Source organism: Sylvia atricapilla, chromosome 1, assembly GCF_009819655.1.
Source record: "Sylvia atricapilla isolate bSylAtr1 chromosome 1, bSylAtr1.pri, whole genome shotgun sequence".
In the NCBI taxonomy this organism is placed as follows: domain Eukaryota; kingdom Metazoa; phylum Chordata; class Aves; order Passeriformes; family Sylviidae; genus Sylvia; species Sylvia atricapilla.
This window is the reverse complement of record NC_089140.1, coordinates 56,876,714-56,898,987: the sequence shown is the minus strand read 5'-3', so window position 1 is coordinate 56,898,987 and position 22,274 is coordinate 56,876,714. Positions and strand designations below refer to the sequence as shown.

Below are 22,274 nucleotides of genomic sequence, written 5' to 3'. Positions count from 1 at the left end.
TTCTGTTATTTTGAATTGGCTTCTAATAATTTATAACAGATTGGTGCTGTGATTCAGATCAATATTGGTGCTGTAGAACTCCTTTGCATGGGAGGCGCCCTGCCAATTTTCGGCGGCCCGGCGAAGTGGGAAACCTGTAGCACCTATTGTACCACGAACAAATTTAAGTTAAGCACCACAATAAAAGAGGGGTGTTTTTTTTGATCCAAAGAACTAAGGAAAGTCCTAGGGAAGTCTTTCGGAGCCATGGCTATTGTTTTCACTCGTAAAATTTCTCCGTGCATGAAGATTCCACGCAAGAGAATAGCTGTAAGTATTGCTGGTTGAGTGAGGGTGATTGGGTGAGTGAATGAGATGTGACCTGGTCATGGAACAACTACGGACATGAAAGCTGCATTTCCAAACTCCCGCGAGGGACTTGGTCGGCTGACAGGGAAGCGAGTCAGGGAAAACTCATTTCACTCATCAAACCCAGAACTCAGGGGAGTCTTATTCCAGCTGGTAGATGGGGTCCGCCGCTTGGGACCCAGAGAGCCACTGCCACCACAAAAGATGTCTCGCTAGAAACAGCTCCTTGGGGGGTCAGGGCGCTCCTCAGCTGGCAGAGGGGCTTCTCATCTTGCGGGCAGAGCAGTGATTTTTCAGCTCAGTGATTTCAGCTCTCAGTGATTTCAGCTCTCAGTGATTTCAGCTCATGCCCTTGTGAGTTAGCCCCACTTTTAGCCGGCCATGGTGAGAGAGAGAGAGGCCTCGTGTGGAATTTCTGCAGGTGGTACTTTATTGCAAGGGTACCAGCGAAAGGGATCCAGGGACGAGGAACCTCTGCCGACCAGAGGAAACCCAGGGGTTTTTATGGGACACCAGAGTGGGAGGAGAAGAGTACAAAACCAATCAATTGTAACAGATCTACATAAAATCCTGAGGGGGCTTGTGGGTCTCCGGACAGGTCGTCGTGACTAGAAGGTCTTTTGTCTTAAGGGCTCTGGAAATTCTTTCTTAACTCCTCAGCTTGGCCCTCTCCAGGGCAAAGCAGCTGGGGCTCTGCCCACCCCCACAGAGTCTGGGGAACCGATCACAAGGAAGCTAAAAGGAAAGGAGACGTTCCTCTGAGTTCGGGAAACTGGTAAGCCTTTTAGCTATGGGCTGGTGAGAAGCCTAGGATGCAAACCAAAGTTTTTATCACTGGATGAACAGACCCACAGCTCAGCTCGCTGGACGAGTAAGTAATCCAAAAAGCGGAATCCGGTTTGTGACAAAACAGTTTGGGAAAGGATCCTAGCTCTTAGCGGAAGCTAAGAAAGAATTCAGTGTGAGACCCACCACCAAAAAAGGTAAGAAAGTTTTTTTTAAATATAATGGGGCAAGGGAAAAGCAAACACCAAAAAGAACCTTGTGTGTAAAGTAAAATTTTTACCTCAAGCCCATACAAACCCAGGCTCCTCCCCCTCCGAAATCCCCGCTCCAAACCTGGCAGGCAACCCCCCCCCCCCACCCCTTCCCTCTCGCTTCAGTGTCTCCCGCCGGCAGCCCCGGGGAGTCCTGTCCGTAACTAACCTTCTCTGGCAGGCTCACTGCCACTGATACTACAGACAAGCCTCCCCCAGAGCAGGGGGGTGCCCCTTCCCTTCCTGGCCCCTGTGTCAGTCCCGGGTGAGGAGGTTGAAAATTAAATCAATTTCAATTAAAAGTTTCCCCATGGTAGCCAATCCCCTATACCATTCTAAACAAGGTCCCTTCGGAGGATATGTAATGCAGTATAATAGATCTAAAGATGCCATTTGGACTTCCCCTCTAAAAAATCGGGATTATTTTGCCTTACAATGGGAGGATCCTGAAACAACTTAGGTAGACATCTCTGCCTCAGGGATTTGTGGACTCTTCTAGCCTTTTTGGTCGGGCCCTTAAATGTTATTAAGTCAATTCGTGCCAGCAGAAAGAATTCCGTTATTACAATATATTGATTATTTGTTAATAGCTGGCCCAATGGAGGAGCAAGTGAGAAAATGTACAATCTCATTGTTGAATTTTCTGAAAATTAAAAGTTTCAAAATCAAAGCTACAATTTGCTGAATCGAAGGTAAAGTACCCAAGACATTGGATATCAAAAGGTAAAAACAAATTAGATCCTGAAAGGGTGGCTGGAATTATAGCTCTGCTCCCCCACCCCCACCCCACCCCCCACCCCCCCCAGACAAAGAGGGAAATCAGGCAATTGTTGGGACTATTAGGATACTGCATACAATGGATTGAAGAATATAGTAAAAAGGTAAGGTTTCTTTATGAGAGACTAAATACAAATAGAGTGAAATGGACTGAACAAGATGGATTAAAATTTAAGAAGTTAAAGGCAGCACTAATAACTGCTCCTGTATTGAATTTGTCAGATGTAAAAAAGCAGTTTCAGTTGCTTGTGGATGTCAGTAATCACACTGCTCATGGTGTTTTAACTCAGAATTGGGCAGGGACAAAAAAAAACCTGTGAAATATGTCTCTAAGCTTTTAGATCCAGTGAGCAGAGGATGGATGGCCTACTTTCTTGCAAGCTATTGTGGCAATGCCTCTGCTGGTTGAAGAAGTTAAAAGGTAACATTTGAGGCTCCCCCGGTAGTATACTCACCAAACAATGTAAGGAGCATACTGCAACAGAAGGCAGATAAATGGCTCACAGATGCCAGGCTCCTGAAGTATAAGGCTATTTTGGTGCATTCACATGGTTTAAAACTTAAGACAACAGCTGCTCAGAACCCAGCCCAGTTTCTGTTTGGAGAGGTACTGGGGGAAACCACTCATGACTGCACTGAAATGGTGGAACTGCAAACCAAGGTAAGACCTGGGAGAGGAAAAATTGGAATAAGGAGAAAAATGGTTTGTAGATGGATCAGCAAGGGTAATAGAAGGGAAAAGGAAACCAGGATATGCCATAGTGGATGGCAAATCTGGGAAAACAGTGGAGTCAGGGCCTCTGAATGCAAATAGGTCTGCCCAAGCCTGCAAATTACATACATACTCAAAAGATTAAAAGGAAGAAGCAGCACTGTTTTCACCAATTCAAAATACACTTAAGGACTTGCACACACTTTTGGTAAAATATGGGAAGAAAAGAGGTTTAATTAACACTTGAGGGCGAGGGTTAATTCATGGGGAAATAATAAAGCAAATCCTGGAGGTAATCAGGGATCCAAAAGAAATCTCCATTGTCCATGTCAAAGGACACCAGGTGGGTATGCAATTCCAGACCAAAAGAAATAATTTGGCAGAGAAGGAGCATTGCTCACAGTAAGTATCCCCGAGGTTCAGGAAGGGGAGACCCTGGAATACCCCCCTTACCATTCTCAGAAGGAAATTGAGGAATATGAAAAAAAATAGGGGGTAAGATAGAGGAAGGAAGGTGGAAATTACCTGATGGAAGGGAACTGGTATCAAAAGAATATACCAGGAAAATTCTGAAAAAATTGCATCAGCAAACACATTGGGGAGCACAGGCTCTAGCAGAACATTTTTTGAGATAAATTAAAATGTCTTGGGTAAAATGCCTTCCTCTAGCTCTCTTGAACATAAGAACTATACCTCATTCAGAAACAAGATTGTCACCATTTGAAATGCTTTATGGAATGCCTTACAGACACAGAATGTTGGTTTGGCCTCCTCAAATAGAGGATACCCAGATTCAGCCATATCTAATTGCCATAAACAGAAATTTACAGGACCTACAGAGAAAGGAACTCATTCCTCAAAGTGCCCCTTTGGGGTTTGCTATTCACAAAATAAATCCTGGTGATGAAGTTTTGATAAAAACCTGAAAGGAAGTCCCTCTGGCACCTCATTGGGAAGGTCCTTTCACTGTCCTTCTTACTGCAGATACAGCAATCAGGACTGCAGAAAAAGGGTGGACGCACGCTTCAAGAGTAAAGAAGGTTGAGTCTCAAGGCACTGCCCCAAAGTGGAGAGTCTCTTCGTCTCCTGGAGACTTGAAAATCAGATTTCAACGCCACCACAAATGAACAGAGGGGATCAGATAAGTTGTATAAAACCAAACCGTGATTGTTTTCTCTTTGTTTACTTTAAGTGTGTATACTGTAAGCATATTTGGGTTACCCATTGTAAAGGGTGGCGTAGACCAAGTAGATTGTGTACTAATTGTCTGGAAGAAGAGCAAAAAGAGACTAGCCATTTTTTCAGTAATTGCCACTAGCTTGGGTCTACTGGAGTTAGATTCTCCAGAGTGGTATCAAATACATAAAAAGGGAATAAAAGGACAATTGGATGCAGAGGCCGAAGTGCTCGATGTTGAGTGCTGAAGAACAATCAAAGTACCTTGCTACTCAGATACAGTCAGGTTATCTCAGTGGAGTGTCTTTAAAAGGAGATTTGTGGCTCGGACCAACAGGACCTCCAAAACACATGCCTGCTGCCAAGAAGATAGGTTACCCCGCCGCGGACTGCTACCCTGTGGGCGAAGGGAAAGGCAGAGGAGTGTTGTACTGGAAAGTCCTCTTAGTCCTGAGCCTAGTCCTGAGCAAAGCAGGGGGATCCCACTCTGAGAACCCTCAGAGGCTGACCCTCATGAAAGAGTGTGAACCATGCCTAGAGGTTACACAAAAGGGACAAACAAAAAACCTGAAGTATCAACCACATTATGATTGTCCAGGGGATAGGAGAAAGGGATATTGTTTCTTTAATGGTACTCAATATAAAATTTGTGAATCAGAAAAAGGGGTGGTATGCCATGACCCAAGGGCAATTACTAAAAACGGGCAGTCAAAAGCACACAGAATTCACAAACGGGAAACAGGAAAGATACCAAGTATACCTATGTGTGACCAATGTAACCGGACTGTGTGGATAGGGGGAAAAGAAAATCTATTTTTTTGGTGTACTATCAAATTAATAGACTATGCTGTGGAGAGTTTGTCAGAGGAATGGCTGCGTAGCAAGGGCCACGATAAAATCAGACTGGTCAAAGTGTAGCTATCAGCTACGTGACTGGTGGCAAGTATACATTACCCTTGTGAACGGATGTTAGTTAACAACAGGGATGTTGAAAATACATAGTATGCAGAAAGATACATAAAGCGAAGGAAGTTGCAACAGCAAGGCTAAACACAAAAGCTATATGCATCATGGAAAGTATAACCAATAATGAGCTGTATTTTTGCAATATGCATGAGCTAATTACTGTCTGTATAAGTATAATAACTTTGGAAGCAATAAACTTGAGACTTGTTGACCATGATAGCATGAGACTCGTCTCCCGCAGCTCTTTCCAACAAATGCTATGACAGAAACAAATTAGAAATATATACTATGGATAAAAAAAATGTATTAGGTAGAAAAGAACCTAAAACATGAGGTAAAAACACTTTCAGGAAACGAACCCATAGTATTGGATCTCCTCAATCAGAATGACAGTAGAGCATGTTTACAATTTGATGAGACCTTCTGTTTTTCAAAAAAATGAAGGACTCGACCCTGAAGGTAAGGTGCAAATGATAACACAAGAAATAAAGAGACAGTAATCAGAAGCAAAAAGAAAAAGAATTGAACAAGAGAGATTAAAAACATTAAGTGAACATTATGAGCAGTTGGAAAAACAATATAAAAATTGGGGATTACCTGCTCCAAATCAGAACCTATTTATAGATCTGATGCAGGAAATTGCCACTGAATTAGGTCTATTTAATTGTTGGATTTGTGGAGTATTAAAATCAGCAAAAAAATGGCCATAGAAAGGTGAGGGTTTGACTCCAGAACAACTCCTAAAATGGGACAATACCCAGATATATATACCCAAAAACTATTCAAAGACCTGAAAGGTGGATTCAAGACAAAAGAATCATTGGAATGATTTGTATCAGCAGGGAAGATAAGGAATACACTGAATTGGTGGGCTACACCCCCTGCATATCCACCCTAGCAATAAACTCAAATAACGAGTCAAAAGTCTGGCAGCCTGACCCTCAAAAGGGGTTTTGGAGCCAAGAAAAAAATGGACAATTGTGAATGGTTTGAGTCAATTGGATTATGTTGGTATAAGAGTCCTGGAGCAAACCCTTACCAGTCCTTTGAAGATTTGAGCTAGTACTGAAAAGAGCCTGAAAAGGTAAACATAAAGTAGAAAGCCCCTGATGGCATCTACTGGATATGTGGGAAAAAGGCTTATAGTGAACTACCTCAAAAGTGGAAGGGATCTTGCACTTTGGGAATGATTAGGCCCTCATTTTTCAGTACCCAGGACAGAAAGTAATCTGTTGGGGGCCCCACTATATGAAACCTTAGATAGACAGAAAAGAGATTAAAAAAAAAAAAAAAAAAGCTGCCTTTAACAGAGGGAAGTAAAAAATGGAAAGAAGAAGAACAGCCTGCCGAAAAAATAATAGAATATTATAGTCCTGCAACTTGGGCAAATGATAGAAGTTGGGGATAAAAGACCCGTTTCTGTCTTTTAAATAGACTAATAAGATTACAGGCAGTGGTAGAGATAGTCTCCAACCACACCTCAGAGGCTTTGGAATTACTGGCCAAACAGCATTCTCAAATGAGGCATTTGTTTATCAAAATAGGTTGGCCCATGATTACTTACTGGCAGAAAAAGGGGGAGTCTGTGGAAAATTCAATGAATCAGAATGTTGGATTAAAATTGATGATTATGAAAAGACAATAAGAGGATTGGCAGCTGAAATTAAAAAGGTAGCCTACATGCCTGTCCAAAATGGAATTCTATACTTCAGGCCTCATGGTGAAACCAGTTGTTTGGGCAAAGTATCTAGTAAAAAAGGTAATATTTTTTATCTTATGCTCAATAACCAGAATCATATTTCTACCTTGTCTCATCCCCTGTTTCATTTGGCTGATTCACTCAGTGGTACAGGGCATGCAAATTGCTGCTTTACCCACTGACCCTGAACTAGTTGGAGGAAAAACTGGACAGTTTTCCAAAGCATCTAGATTAATGAATTTAAAAGAGAGAAACAGAGCGGCAGAAGCCTTGGCAAAATTTGAAAATAGAGTTGTGGTAAATGTAATGGATAAATTAATGTATCAAAGATTTGGTCTATTAAAAAGCTACTCCAGAGCATCTCTGAGATTCCAAGACCTGTGATGCAAGCTGTGAAACCACAACATTTGCAACAGAAATGACATAGCCGGACTGGAGATGGCCCCTTCATCAATGATGGGCCTCCACTTCACAGCTGCTCGACATCTGATATCAATCTTGGTGGGGGATCTGGAGGATGATCAAATCAGCACCCCAAAGATGAGATCCGGGAAGACTATCAATGTCTTTTCATACTTACGGGAACCCCTTTCAAGACCTCGCTTGGAAATAAAGAGATACATGAATATTTGGACTTTTAATGGACTTAGCCTCAGGGCAAATAAACTGTACAAAAACTGTCCGCCGAGACCCAGTGGTGTGTGGCTGAGGTTGGATAGTACCGTTGTTACTGTCACTCTGCCCACCCAGCATTCGATTGATGTTGTCCAATTTTATTGTGGCTTTTGATTTATTTTTTTGCTAAATAAATTCTGTTATTTTGAACTGGCTTTTTATAATTTATAACAGAGTCAAGGAAGAAAATTTATCCTTCCAGAAATACTGTGAAATAACACAAGATGAATGGGATGAATATGAGGATAATTGATAAATAAACAAAGATCTGTAGAACACGAATTTATTGGATAAATAACAAGGTGGGGGACTGTGGTAAATGTAATGGATAAATAATTGTATCAAAGATTTGGTCTATTAAAAAGTTACTCCAGAGCATCTCCAAGATTCCAAGGCCTGTGGTGCAAGCTGTGAAACCACAACATTTGCAACAGAAATTACATGGCCGGACTGGAGATGGCCCATTCATCAAGGATGAGCCTGCACTTCACAGCTGCTCGACATCTGATATCAATCTTGATAGGGGGTCCGGAGGGCGATCAATTCAGCACCCCAAAGACAAGATCCAAGAAGACTATCAACGTCTTTTCATACTTACGGGAACCCCTTTCAAGACCTCGCTTGGAAATAAAGAGATACATGAATATTTGAACTTTCAATGGACTTAGCCTCAGGGCAAATAAACTATATAATAACCTTACACTGGGACACAGTGTGTGTGGCTGAGGTTGGATGGTACCGTTGTTACTGTCACTCTGCCCACCCAGCATTCGATCGATGTTGTCTGAATTTATTGTGGCTTTTAATTTTTTTTTTTTAATTTGCTAAATAAATTCTGTTATTTTCAATTGGCTTCTCATCATTTATAACAGTACATAATCAACCGCCTACAGCGGCAGAAAGGCGTGCCTTTTACCCTTCTCTTATTTCTCTCTCCGGGCAGAAGCGGTCATTCGTCCACCTGCTCCATTCTCAGGACGGCCCTGCCTCCGTCGTCCGGCCAGAGATACGTAACCAGCAAGGCCAGGGAGCGCCACTCCGCCCGCCGAAGTTCTGGCCCAGCCCAGGGCCGCCCAGGCCGCTCCTCCGCCCGCATTGTGGGAGGAACAGCGCCGGACATTGCGTCTGAAAGTTTGTGCCTCGCCGCACACCGTGCCCGCCGAAGCGCTCGTCTCCGCGTTGGCTGCGCAGGCGCACTGGCCGCGGTTGCCTGTGCCCCGCGGAGGGGGCGTCCGAGGGCGGAGCGGCGGTGGCTCCGCGGGCCGGGGCGAAGCAAGATCGGTTCCACCGCCCCCTGGGCGCCTCTCGGCGCCTGACGGGCCGGCCCGGGCGCCGTACCCTCATCTCCTTCTCCCTCCCTCCACCATGTTCAAGAAGCTGAAGCAGAAGATCAGCGAGGAGCAGGTGCTGCCGCGCGGAGCGGGGGGACGTGCGGGCTCCCTCGCACCGCAGGTATTGGGGGGAGGGCCCGCTGGGAGACGTGTTCACCGGGCCGTTGTGGGCCCTTGTGACGGCCTTTCAGCCGGCGGGGCAGGGCCGCGCCTCGCCCGGGGAGGCCTTGGCGTCCCGCGGGTCGGTGAGACCGGCCCCGCCGCCGCGGGAGGGTCGCGTCGCGCAGGCCTGGCCGACTGAAGGCTCCGGGGTTGGTCGGCTGGCGGGAATCGCTCTCCGGGTCGCTGTCAGTGCGGGACGGCTTCCCTAGAATTTCGTCATTTAAGTTTGTTGTTACTGATCCGCCTCCTGCCAGAGATCGTGCTTCGTTTTGGCCGCTTGACAGAAGCTCTCTTGTGGAGGAATGTAAAAACCATCTCTTGCTTGAACATCAAACAGAATGAAACAGAAATGGGTTTCTACCTTAGCATTTAAAGTAATGGTACTTTCACGTGCACCGAATAACAGTCCAGCATTGAGTTCCTTAGTTATACTTTTCTCTTATCTTAATGTGTGTTCTTTCAGTTCTGTACATCCCTTCTGTGAACATCTTTTAAAGGGCTGGTTTGCTTACCTCAAGCTTATTCTTGCATTTTTCTAAACTGTAGATTGAGAATATAGTATAAGTAGGACAACAAAACATTTATTTATTTGTTCTAGTCATAATTTAATTGGCCATTTTCCTCTTGCATGTACTTTCACCAAGTTATTTTAAATGTATTATAGAAAAGGCTGTTTTTAAGTGATAATAATACACACTAGATAGGACATATGTGCAGAGTAAGTGAAAGTGGCAAAAAAAATATTGATGATTTCATGCATATGTCAAATCAGAATAAAATCTCTCTTTGGAAATTTTGGGTAGAAAGACTTCAACGAGTTCACTTCCTATTGGCAAAGTCTGCTGATAATGTCTGTCCGTTTCTCATTGGTAGTTTAAGTATCCTGTGTATCTTGGAATCTGAAAGTATAAAAAACTGATATAAACTCTGAGTCCTGTGAATGTTAAGCTACCGACAGGTAATATAGTTAATTTGACAAATAGGTGATTAGTTAGATCAAACTACGCTAGGGTGTAGTTTGATCTGAGTGTAATTTGAACCACTGGGAGATTTGGTGCTGCATAGTCTCAGTGTTAGACCACGGTTTCAAAACTGATGACAGTTATGTTCTATTCTTTGAATCACTCATTTGTGAAATAGTGGTAAGATTTTTGGAAATTGATCTATTGTGAAATTTTATGTAGCTTGTTGAGTCTTACTTTAAGGCCTTCTATAGTGTTAATTCTGTGCCTTCTCTAGCCAGTGAAGTATATTTTTGTTAGTTGCAGTTTAGACTGCTGTCTTAATTGCCATATGTGGTGAACTTTCAGTGCAGTGTAAAAGAGATTGAGCTGCGGATTTTACCGTTTTCAATATGCAGCAGCTGAATTATTATACCTTTCACACAGTATTGTAATCCACTTAGTTCAGGATACTTTTTGCATGTGTTCAAGTCTTGGTACTTGCTGAAAGTCATCCTACTGAATAAATATGGGCCTATGTGCATATATGCACCCAACAGCGTAATATACTTTAGTGTTAATCTGGCTCTTGAAAAATCAATGTTGACAAATACCCTGAAACCTGATATGAGAGCTTATGATAAATTATACCTAGAGTATTGACCTAGTCTGCTGTACTGTGGACAGAGCAGATCATGTAACTCAGGGGCTGACATAAATGGAAAGGCAGAAGCTGAAAATTGCAGCATATTTTTATTTTTATGTAAAATAGTTGTCTTGCAATGTTTCTTACTCTTCAGTTGCTCTCAAGTAACACTAGAGGGAAATAGTTAAATTTGATCTTCGAAGTAAAATAGGTTTGTCTTCTGTCTTCTTTCATCTCATTTGAAAACAGATTCTGTGAAGGAGGAAGAAATGAGGTTTTGAGGCTTATAAAATATACTGTAGTCTTGCAAATAGTGTGGGGTATGCTTTTTTCCTTTGCTTTCAGTAATTCAGATTCTTAAAATACGTTACTTCCTGTCAAAACATTTTCAGACCGAATTTTCCTAACTTACCATTTCTTAGTTTATGAATCTTGTGTTTGCATTAGTTTTTGCTCTTTTCTTTCCTACACCCTGTTGTAGAGAGGGTTCACTCACTATGCTCTATACCCTCTCTGCTCTGCTCATATCCCCTACTTTGAGACCTAGAACTTCTCATTTGTATTTTCGTTTGTAGTGTCTAAGACTAAATTTACTGACTCAAGACTAGTGTAAATCTGGAGGTAAACTTTCTCAAGTGTAGCACTTTTTTCTAGGGAGGTGTTTGTAGGCCTTCCTCTTCCATATGAATGGTTAGCTAACTGATGTTGTCTGTCAGACTGAGAATACCTGCCCCTTACAGTCTGAGGAACACATCTCTTTCTGATTGCTGACAGGGAGGAAAAAAAGCACAAGCTTGTGATTACAGATGTCTTGAATTGATACTTGCCCAAGATTGTCACCTGACAAATAGGGATGAAGAAAAAATGGAGACAGTCAGTACATTTTTTGCCTCACTCTTTAATAGCACTGGCAGACTTTGGGCTGCCTGGTCCTGAGTTAGAGGACCATTACTGCAGGAACATTGAATTTCCGTTTGTGAACACTGAAATTTTAAGATATGAGTTAGGTCGGTTGAGTGAAGGTTTATAGGCGCATGGGCCTGTGGGGTTCAACCCAGGGTGCTAAAGGAGCTAGCAGATGTTATGGTAGGACCTCTCTCATCCTGGGAATCTGGGGAGGTCCCTGCTCACTGGAAATTAGCTAATGTTGTTCCAGGTTACAGGAAGAGCATGAGGGAGTACGTAGGAAATTACAGAGTTGTCTCAGGACGTGGAAAAATTATTAAGAAGATCATACTGGATGCTATTGAAAGACATTTAAAGAACAGTACGATCATTAGACACAGTGAACGAGGTTCACAAAGAGAGAATCCCGTTTAAAAAACTTTCTGCAGTAAGTTCACCTGCCTGTTAGATGATGGGAAGGTGGTGGATGTAGTTTTTCTGGGTTTTATTAAGGCTTTTCATACTATTCTTCCCAGCATTCTTCTAGACATGTTTTCCAACAGTGGGAGGAGCAGGTATGCAGTGCACTGCATGAAGAATTGGTTGAAGAGCAGGGCTCAAATTGTTGCAGCAAACAGGACGTCTGGCTGGTGGCCAGTGACCAGTGGTGTTCCTCAGGGCTCAGTTCTTGAGGCATTTCTGTTCAGTCTCTTTATCAGTGCTCTAGAGGCTGCAGTTGAATGCACAGGTAGTCAGGTGATGATACCAAACTGGGAAGTGCTGCTGACTCTCCCATGGGACAAGAGGCTTTGCCTTGCAGAGGGATCTGGATTGATTGGAGTATGGAGCAGTCACCAGTGATACAAAGCTGAGCAAGACCAACCAAATGCTGGATTCTGCACCTGGGATGGAGTAATGCTAGACAGGAGTCTGAGTTGTGGGAGTCTGGAGCAGAGTTTTGGGAGTGCTGATTGGCAGGAAGTTCAATGGGATCAGCTGTGTGTTTCCCCGGCAGCCAAGGGGACAAGTCTCATCCTGGGATGCATCAAACAGCATCACCAGCCAGCCAAGAGAGGTGATCTGAATTCAGCACTGGTGCAGCCTCATCTTGAGGACTGTGAGCAGTTCTGGGCTCCACCATTTAAAAAGGACATGAAAGTACTTGAGCATGTCCTGAAAAGGGCCCCAAAGCAGGGGATGGGGCTGGCAGGGATGTGCTCTAGGGAGCAGCTGTGGGCTCTGGGTCTTGTCTGGTTTGGAGAGGAGGAGGCTGAGGGGTGACCTCACTGCTGCCTACAGCTTCCTGAGGAGGAGAAGTAGACAGGGAGGTGCTGAGCTGGTACACAGTGCCAGAACAATAACTCAAACTGTGTTTGTTACGGGAGATTAACATGAGGAAACACTATTTTATCCAGAGGATGGCCAAAACCTGGAATGGACTTCCTGGAGAGGTGGTTGATGCCTGTCAGTGCTGAAGAGGCATTTGGACAGTGGCCTTAAAGCCATGATTTAACTTTGGTCAACCCTGAGCTGGTCAGGCAGTTGATCCCTTCCAATTTAACTATTCTATTTAAGATCTTTCTGTTTTTGCATAACATCAATGAATATTTGTGCTGCAAAGCTTAGTGCCGCTGAAATGACTGTAAATTGACAAGAAGTCTGAATGCAGCAGTTCTCAAACTGTAGAACTGTTAAAGGCAGTGTGAGGAGATACATTCATATCACTCTAAGCAGTGACAAAATGTCCTGGAATGTTTCTGGCCCTCATCAAACAGAAGGAAATTAATTTCCAAATCCTTTTCTTTAAAACCCTGGCATTAGATTGAGAGTAGGAATAAGAGTAGGCTGTCAGCATGAATAGATTGCTTTTTTTACAAACGGTATAAATACTTTGATAATATTGTTTTCAGCAGTATGTGAAGTTTTCGTGATGAATTTGCTACTAGGTAAGCTGACTTTTCAGTATTATTTTCAAGCAGGGACATTGTCAGACCTGTAACTGTGACTGATTTTAGAATAATTTTGATATGGAAAAGAACAAATATAGCTACCACTTCTGGTTCCAGCAATGTTCAGCTGATAGAAATGTCAAAAGGAGATAGGGTCAAAACTTGCATGTATCCTGGTTAAGTACCGCTGGGCCCTTCCCCCAGGTGGAGCTTCTGGGCCTGGACTGGGGCTCCAGGGGTGGAGTGTGGCACATTTCCTCTGGTGTGCCAATTATTGGCAGCCACTTTAGAACTGGCATACAGGTCCAGAGGGATGGGGTGCATGCAGCAGGGCATCACTTCATCAAAGCAAGGCCTGACCTTCCTCTTTACCCCACCACATGCCTAAAATATTTTGATTCCTCAATCCTTCCAGCCTCTCAAAATACCTAATGAGAAATCTTGGTAATTACTTTCCTTTATATAGATCTGCTTGTTGATACTTTACTACTCATTACATTTATACTGAAATTCTATAATTGAAATTAGAATTATGAGGCTGGCAAGGTAGTTTGTTTGAGTTGGTGGGGCTTTTTAGAACCTCAGTTTGAATGAAGTTGTAAAATTTCTGTGAATAGATGTTTAGCTCTGATAGGAGCAAGTACATATTGACATCAGAAAATATAGCAATTTCTTGCCCCTTTTTCATTGTTTAGATTAAATTTAATAAGTGTTATAAATTTAATATTTATAAATTTTTGGTGTAATTTTTCCTGTTATTTTTCTATCTTGATCACATTCTGTTCCACTTCTAAATGCTTGAATCCCTGTCAAATCACTAAACTTTTAAATCTTAAGCAACTGTAATATGTTCCTGATATATTAGGAGGCTTGTTTTTCAAATAGGGTCTAAGAGGGCCATAGTCAGAAATAATCAAAATAACCCATTTTGTTGCTTGTTCTTGTGGCTGATTCATGACACATTTTACTCTGGGGATTTCATAGTAAGGTAGAACTTGTCACAGACAGTTGTTTTCTTTAAAAAGATCTAAACTAGGCTTTACTGAAATGATATAGTTAGTAATTCTTGAAGTAAATTATGATACAGAACAATTAGTTCTAGAGTTAATAGTATTATTTGTTGATATACATGATCTCTCTGTAGGTCCCTTCTAAATCTCCTCCATCAACTGGCAACAGAATCAGGACAACTTCATTTACAGATCAGAATGATGAAGGCACTTTAACACCAGACAAAGAGGTCAGTTGAGAATTGTTTTTCTCTGTTTTTCAGCTTTAAAAAAATCTATGTCCTTCATTGCATTTTTATTTTATTTCTCAATCTCACTATTTTCTGTGTATTAATAGATATGAATAGTCTACTTTTTAGATTAAATACCAAAGTGTTTAATAATAATAAATCAGATCTTTAAGCTATAGTAATTAACCTCATAATAGGAAACATTTTAAGTCTTCAGGTCTTAAAATCTTACTCCTTAACTGAACTCAGTGAGGTAGTGGATAGATTGTATCAGAGGATACATTCAGAGAGACTACATTTTTGTCCCACTTTTGGTTGAAAAGCTAGGTGAATCCAGGTAATTAGAGGTGGATGATTTAAAAGGTTTATACAGAGCATTTGTGATTGTTTCTAACAATGCCAGTAATAAGCATCAAATGCAAAGTTATTTTCCCCCACCTCACATCCTTTCTCCCCAGCCCCCAGACTAAAAACCAGCTGGTACCCCTGGTACCAACCCTCCCCCACCAAAAAACCCCAGACCAAACTGAGTCTGAATTATCAGACATAAAATATCGTTAAAATCATTATTAGGATGATGGGTAACCTTTACTTGCATAGTAAAGCAAACAAGATAATCTGCACTTATCCTGTTTCTTATTAAGCACTATGGCTCTTTTGAAGTGGCTTGATTGAAGAAAAGGCAACAAATACAAAGAAACAAAACATTTCCCTGGCTTAGTGAGCGTGGACATAGGCTGGTAGCATAAAGCAGGATGCTTCTGTGATTCTGTGAACTTTTTCAGAGAAAATGTAATGTCCTAGTCAGAAAATTCAGTTGCTTTGTTTTGCCATTAAAAAAAAGGGATGCATTTTCTTGCAGCGGAACAATCCACTTTTATTTTTAACACTATGTTTTCTTTAGGAGTTAATCAGCTACACCTGGAATTTGTAATAGATTTCATTATGAGTGCTATAAATGATTACATCTTGTCAGTTTGCTTCGTTTAATAATAGAAATAAAAGTACCTCATGATTTTGTTTTGTATTTGGTATTTTCTAATTAATGCTTATTTTCTCTTCTGTGATATGTATGTATATATGTAAGTATATTTATCTATAGTGAATTCCCTCTCTCCTTGGAAAAAGATTTTCTGTTAACTGATGCTCCAGAATGTTAGCTAGCAGTGTCACCTAGGATAAATTACTAAGTTTTTCAGTAAAGAGAGTTTTCTGTTCTTAATACATGGTATAGAAGTACCATATTGCCACATGGAAACTACTACTGTGGCTTAGAAGGAGTGAGTTGGTACTGAGAGTTGATTCCCCCCCCCTTTTTTTTTTTTTTCTTTTAATTTATAATGTGGAAAAGAACTGATTTGGCCAAGGTCTTTTACATGACTTCTATTGAGAACTACATTTACTTCAGTAGGTATGTGTTGTCCCCCAGCAAATTCCATTTTCAAAAATGCTGTTCCAGACAAACAAGAGAAGCAAAGGATTCCCCTTAGCACATGCAAAGTTACGTTGGAAGAACATTAATCTCTAAATAGACTGGTTATACTGGAATGACTAGAGAGACAGAAGGAGAAATAAGATTAAGAGTGGAAAGAGAGGTACTAAAGTACCCTCAGATTTACCGTTATCCTTGGTCTTAGGGGAGCTGCCATAACAGTTTTACTTCTGAAACACATAATTTAATTAGAAATTCAGGAAGTAGTGAAGTCCTAAGGGGATGAAAACCTATTATTTCTTTTGTAAGGAATGGTTTCACATCAAATGGAAAATTTTACGAAAAATTAAGTTTAAATGAACAAAACAAGAAATGTAATTTCTCCAGAAATTTCTCATAAATGTTGACAGTATGATTAAAAGCAAATCATCTTTGAAATCTGTTGGATTATAATATCATAAAATTCAGTTCAGCAGCAGTATACTATGCTTAAATAAGATGCAGATATTGCATATTGTCACTGAAAATCCATGCCCTGATCATATGAACACATTATGTCTTTTGGAGGGTGTTTTTTGCAGTATTCTCATTTGATCAGGCAGTTGTTTTATGTGTAAGTGTCAGTGGCATTACAGTGAACTGTTGGACAACATTTAATACACTGAAAATATTTAGTTGAGGAGTATTGTATGCTAAAACACGTTTGCAGTGCATGAATAATTGCTAACCCTTTTAGTACTGAAAGCTAAGCAAAATTGGTGTTTCATTGTTGTTTTGTGTGGTTTGTGTCCTCTTCTGTAAAGCTGTGTTTTAGTGTGTCTTTAAATAGATCTGGTTTTTGTATTTTCACATCTGTAGTGTTAACGTTTCAAGTATTACACATAAAATCTGGTTTATTCTCAGAGTACTTTTATAATAAAAGCAATTTCAGAATTATTTAAAGTTATAAATTACATCATTTGTCTGATCAAAGAATTATAGTAAACCATACATGCCAACGTGCTTGCATTATACTCTACAATGATAAGATTTCAAAAATACTTTAATATTTCAAAATTCCAAGATACTATCAGTTTAAAATAAACCTACAACTTGCATGTTTAATTTATGGAATATCATGTAAGTTTCTTTTTCATGCCAGCTTCCCTCTTCAGCTTGTATTTTATTGGATATGTGAATCTCCAGTAGGAATGTTATAGAAAACTTCAAAATTTTTTTGCTATAGGAAAAACCAGACATCTCACTAGTTCTGCATTCTCTTGTTGCAAATAGCTTGCAAAATACGATCACATTGTGAGGTAAAATTATTTCCAAAGAACTTCATCAGACAATTTGCATATCCAATGCTTTCTGAGTTGGAATGCTGCTGTTTTAAACAGCCCTAGACTATTAAAATAGGCTTACTTAGTGAGTTCAGTCTTTTCTAACAAACTGTTGCCACATTGACTTTTGACCAGAGTTTGAGGTGAAACACATAAATTGTATTCACTATAATTGCTGTAAGTTAAAAATGTTTTCTTTGTTCTACAGTATACTTGTTTACAAGTACACAAGGCCCAACTGCAGAAGATAACAAAGCTAGTGCTAGTTTGCTGTCAGCTGACAGTGATAGATTGCTGAGGGTGACCTACTAGTCGTGCATCCAAACATCGCTGACATCCTAATGAGTGTTACGGAAGTGACAGCAGAGCACAACATATACAGATACTTAGCCAGGGTACTTGTTGATCTCACTTTAGTGGCATATAATGACTCTGTTATTAAATTAGTTGAACTGTTTCTCTGACATTGGCTATTAATAAAGCACCACAAGTAAAGCTGAAGTAATATTCCTTCAGTATCTTTATTATTCCTGTGTCTTTTTTGTACTCATATACTTAATTTGAAGTACTTCTAAATAGGTGTTGCCATGCTAAGATGGTAGTAGTTCAGATATAGCTGTATTTTTTTCCTTTCTGATATTTAGGGCTAAATTTGGAGGCTGCATAAGCTAGTTTGAACCTAAGCTTGTAATTTACAACTCCTGATACATACACCAACATGCGTTGATTGCTCATCAAAATGAAAAGCAAACCAGAAAAGACATATTTGATTTCTGTACTACCGCTCTCTGAAAGTGCAGTTCTGTTCTCCTACATTCTGGGGCTTTTTTAATTTCAGAGAGAAACCCTTGAAATTTTAGCTCAACAGCTTTTCCTATTCCCCTACCACAGTAAGGATGAGGCATAAAATACCATGTTGAAAATTGCACACAGCTTTCTATAAATAAATATTTTGTAAGTAAGAAAATTACTGAATTATTCACAACTTTTTTTTCTGACTTTCACCACCTTGGACAAATAACGAAATGTATTTATTTTGCTCTGGGGAATGAGTTTTTTTTAAGTAAGAGTTGAAACTAAACCTTTAGCTGATAGGTGACATCTAGCTACTCGAAGTAGATGAAAAAATGGTGGCTTTTCTCTTGCAGTTTTGTAGTCTCGTCTTCTTCCCTCTGTCTTGCTCTGCTGGTACATAGCATAGCAAAACTGCTCATGTACAATTATAGAAGCTTTGAAGTGTTAGCATACTACAAATACACATATGCCGTGGTGCACTTTGCTAACAAGATGTATGATTTTCAAATTTGCTTTATAACAGGCTAATACAAAATTTGGAACTACTGATTCTCTTTAATTTCTGGAAGGGAATAATGATTACCTTTGGCAATCAAACATATTATATGCATGTAACATGCATAATATTCAATTACCGCCATCTCCAAAGCAATGAGACTTGGGTCAGACTCTGATCCCTGTTAAACTTTGGATTTTCTTTCACAGCATATTAAGAAAGCTCTTTGATCTAAGAATTGTGTGTACTTAGGCCTTTGGACCTCACTTGTCAGAATCCTTGCAAAAGAAAATTTGAGCTTGGTAATTCTTCAGAGGGAGGAGGAATAATAAGAATAATAAGAACACAGTAATTTCTGCAGTTCAGAAAGTCCTTAAAGATAAGTAAGACTGCTACACTTAGGCCAAACTTGGAGGGCTACCAGAACTGTTCAGATTGTTGAAAATACAAACATTATTTAAACAGTAACTTTGTGTACTTTGATAATACTGAATATAATAATGTCATCTGGCATTTGGCTTCATCAACCATTTTAACCTCACTTGCAACTTTCTATCCAAGATAGAAACATTTATTGCTCAGTAGGATTTTACTTGGGGAAGAAGGGAGTAAGAGTTAAATACTGTGACAAAAAATCAGTAATGTCACAGCCTGTTAAGGAAACGTTCCTGTTTGACCACCCAGGAGCCACTCTGGCAGTCAGACGCACCACCGCAGGCTTTTGCTGCTGGGACTGAAGCCACCTTCACCACAAGCAGCTCCAGTGAGCTGATGAGTTCCCCAGCTGACTCTCTACACACTCACATTGAGACAAGTTTCCCTCACTGCCTTGACCCAAGGTTTCCCATAGCAGAAACGGTGCAGTAGTGTGATGACACATGGAGTTGGGTATCTCCTGGTAGGGACCCTGAAGAAAGGAATGCCTGGCTTTTATTCTGTATGCTTGTTTTAATCGTGGTATTCGATCTGGGGTCTTCTTACTGTTCATTGGGTTTTACAGAGTCTCTGGGTGACCGGTCACCATCCAGCTGGCATAGCAAGTGTGGCCCTTTTATTGGGCAAAAGGCTCATTGCTGGGGGTTTCAGCCATTTCCCCCACCCAGGGCACAACCTGTAGCTTGCTGTGCAACTGTACACTGAGCTGCCTTTACTATTTTTTGTTCTCAACAGCCTTCAGCCTATAGATTTGGTGCTTGAGATTAAGGTTAGTATGGGCTAGGGAGATGATTTACCCTGGAATATCTTAGAATTGGTAGGATTGGAAGGAACCTCTGGAAATTATGTAGTCCAACCTTGCTCCAAGGCAGGGTCACCTAGAGCAGATTACACAGGAAAGGAATGTGTCCAGGTAGGTTTTGAATGTCTCCAGAGAGGGATACTCTGTGACCTCCCTGGGAAGCCTGTTTCAGTGTTCTGCCACCCTTAGTGTAAAGAAGTTCTTCCTCATGTTGAGGTGGAACTTTCTGTGGTTTAGTTTATGGCCATTACTCCTTGTCCTGTTGCTGAGCACCACGGAAAAGAGTCTGGCACCATCCTCTTTGACAACCTTCTTTGAGATATTTGTATGTATTGATTAGATCCCTTCTCTTTCTTCTCTTCTTTAGACTAAACAGCTCCTGCAGTCTCTCCTTGTGAGAAAGATGTTTCAGATCCCTAATTATCTTTGTGGCCCTCTGCTGGATTCTCTCCAGTAGCCCCTTATTTTTCTTGTACTGAGGAGCTCAGAACTCCACACAGCATTCCAGATGTTTTTTTTAGGGCTGAGTAGAGGGGTAGGATCATCTCCCTCAACCTGTTGGGCAGTCTTCCTGTTGTACCCCAGGATACCACTGGCCCTGCTAGTTGCAAGGGCACTGCTGGCTCATGATCAACTTGCAGCTCCACTAAGACTCCAAGGTCCTTCTCTGCAGAGCTGCTCTCTGGTGGGTCAGGCCCTTAAGCTGTACTGATACTTGGGCTTATTCTTTTCCATGTGCAGTCCCCTTGTTGAACTTCGTTAGATTTCTCTGTGCCCAGTTCTCCAGCCTATCAAGGTCCTGCTCAATGGCAGCACAGCTTTTAGGTATATTGGCCACTCCCCCCAGAGTATGCTTGAAACAAACTGTTGGAAGATCTTAGTAGGATTTCTATAGAAAGCTTTAAGTGTGATATGATGGTATTCTTATGATTAGAGAAAGTTAAAGAATGACCTACATCTTTGCATCTGCTGTTTACTTCATCTCAGTATGATTCATCTCAGTTGATTCTAGCTTGTCTAGTTTTATTGATTGCAGTACCAGCCTAGTGCTGATATAGTGCTAGTAATACATTAGACAGTATAGCACCAAATGTATTTAGTGTTTCTGAAGCTATTAAGATAATTCAGAGTGGGTTTTAAGACAAATCCTGAAGCACAAAAATCCCATTTGGTAATACTGTTTAATGTTGGCTGACTAGCAGGTTGCTTCTTGCCTCTTTGAAGGCAAAAGTGAGTATTTTTTTTTGTGTTTTTTGATAACTCTTTCCCTAACATCCCCTTCCCGAAGTTAATTAGATATTTGTTCTTAAAGTTATACTGAATGGATGGTTGAAAAAAAATGAAAAATGCAGATAAAACCACATGTATATATTGGAAATCAATCAATAGTGTAATTACAGGACTTGCTGGAGAGCTTTGCTTGTAATTTAACTAAATATTTAGCAGGTTATGAGGTATCAGTGTAGTGATTTGACATTGGCAAATTGACACCAGACACTTATGTAAGCCACTCACTCACTCTCATTACAGTTGGGGAGAGGAGAGGGAAAGGAAATTAATGAAGGGTTCCTGAGTTGAGATAAGAATTGGGAGAAAACACTCTAAGGGCAAAATAGGTTCAAATTTAAAGGTATAAGGTAAAATTATTATTAACAGAGTTAAAGAAGGATAACGAGAAGTAAAATAAGCCTTTAAACCATCTTTCCCCCCCCCCCAGCCTCTCCCTCCATCCCCGTGAAGGTGCAGGGAGACAGGGAGTGGGAGTTCTGGTTAGTTCGTCACCCAAGACCTTTTTTCTGTTTGCTTAGGGAGGGAAGTCTTTTCTCTGCCATGTCATGGGGTCCCTCCCATGGGAGATGGGTGTTTGTGAACCCCTCCACCATGGCTCCAGTCTCAGGAGCAGCAGTCCTGCCAAAACTGCTGCAACATGAGTCCCTCCTATGAGCAAACAATCATTCTAAAATTGCTGTGGTGTGGGTCACTCATCCACAGGGTGCAGTCCTTTGAGGATAGTTTGTTCTAGTTTGGAAGCAAGGGCCCTCTCTTCATTTGGGTCTCTCACTGGATCACAGCTTTCTCTGGCATCCACTTGCTCTGGTGTAAGTACTTCTCTCATGGGCTGCAAATGGATCTTTGTATTTTCCATGGACCTCATGGGCTGCAGGGGGGCAGCCTGCTTCACCATAGTCCTCCCCATGGCCTGCAGAGGAATTTCGGCTCTAATGCTTGGAGTACTTCCTCTCTTTCTTTTTCTAATGACCTTAGTCATTAGTGCCACCATGTTTTTTTCCTTCACATGTCCTCACTTCCACATCTTCTCTGACTCGAAGAAAAATTGTTGTCCATAGGTACCATTGCCAATAAGTTCTACCAATTCAAAGATTTTTGCAGGATTCTGTAGTGCTGAGAGGTCGATCTTGTCTAGATTTCGCACTGAGGGAGTTACTT

General features: G+C 41.1%; 1 protein-coding gene and 1 long non-coding RNA gene across 2 annotated transcripts in view; both read left to right on the top strand.

The window, feature by feature from the left end:
- The first annotated feature begins 1,157 nt into the window (after positions 1–1,157).
- Positions 1,158–4,047, top strand: LOC136367141 (uncharacterized). Its single transcript, XR_010744647.1, has 2 exons — positions 1,158–1,339; positions 3,865–4,047. It is a non-coding gene; the product is annotated as an uncharacterized lncRNA (long non-coding RNA).
- Positions 4,048–8,535: 4,488 nt separating this feature from the next.
- GOLGA4 (golgin A4) overlaps positions 8,536–22,274 on the top strand; it is a 76,664-nt gene continuing 62,925 nt past the window's right edge. Inside the window, 2 exon segments of the mRNA XM_066323239.1 lie at positions 8,536–8,842; positions 14,449–14,544. Of these exon segments, the coding sequence (XP_066179336.1) occupies positions 8,756–8,842; positions 14,449–14,544 (183 nt within the window). The 5' untranslated portion in view covers positions 8,536–8,755.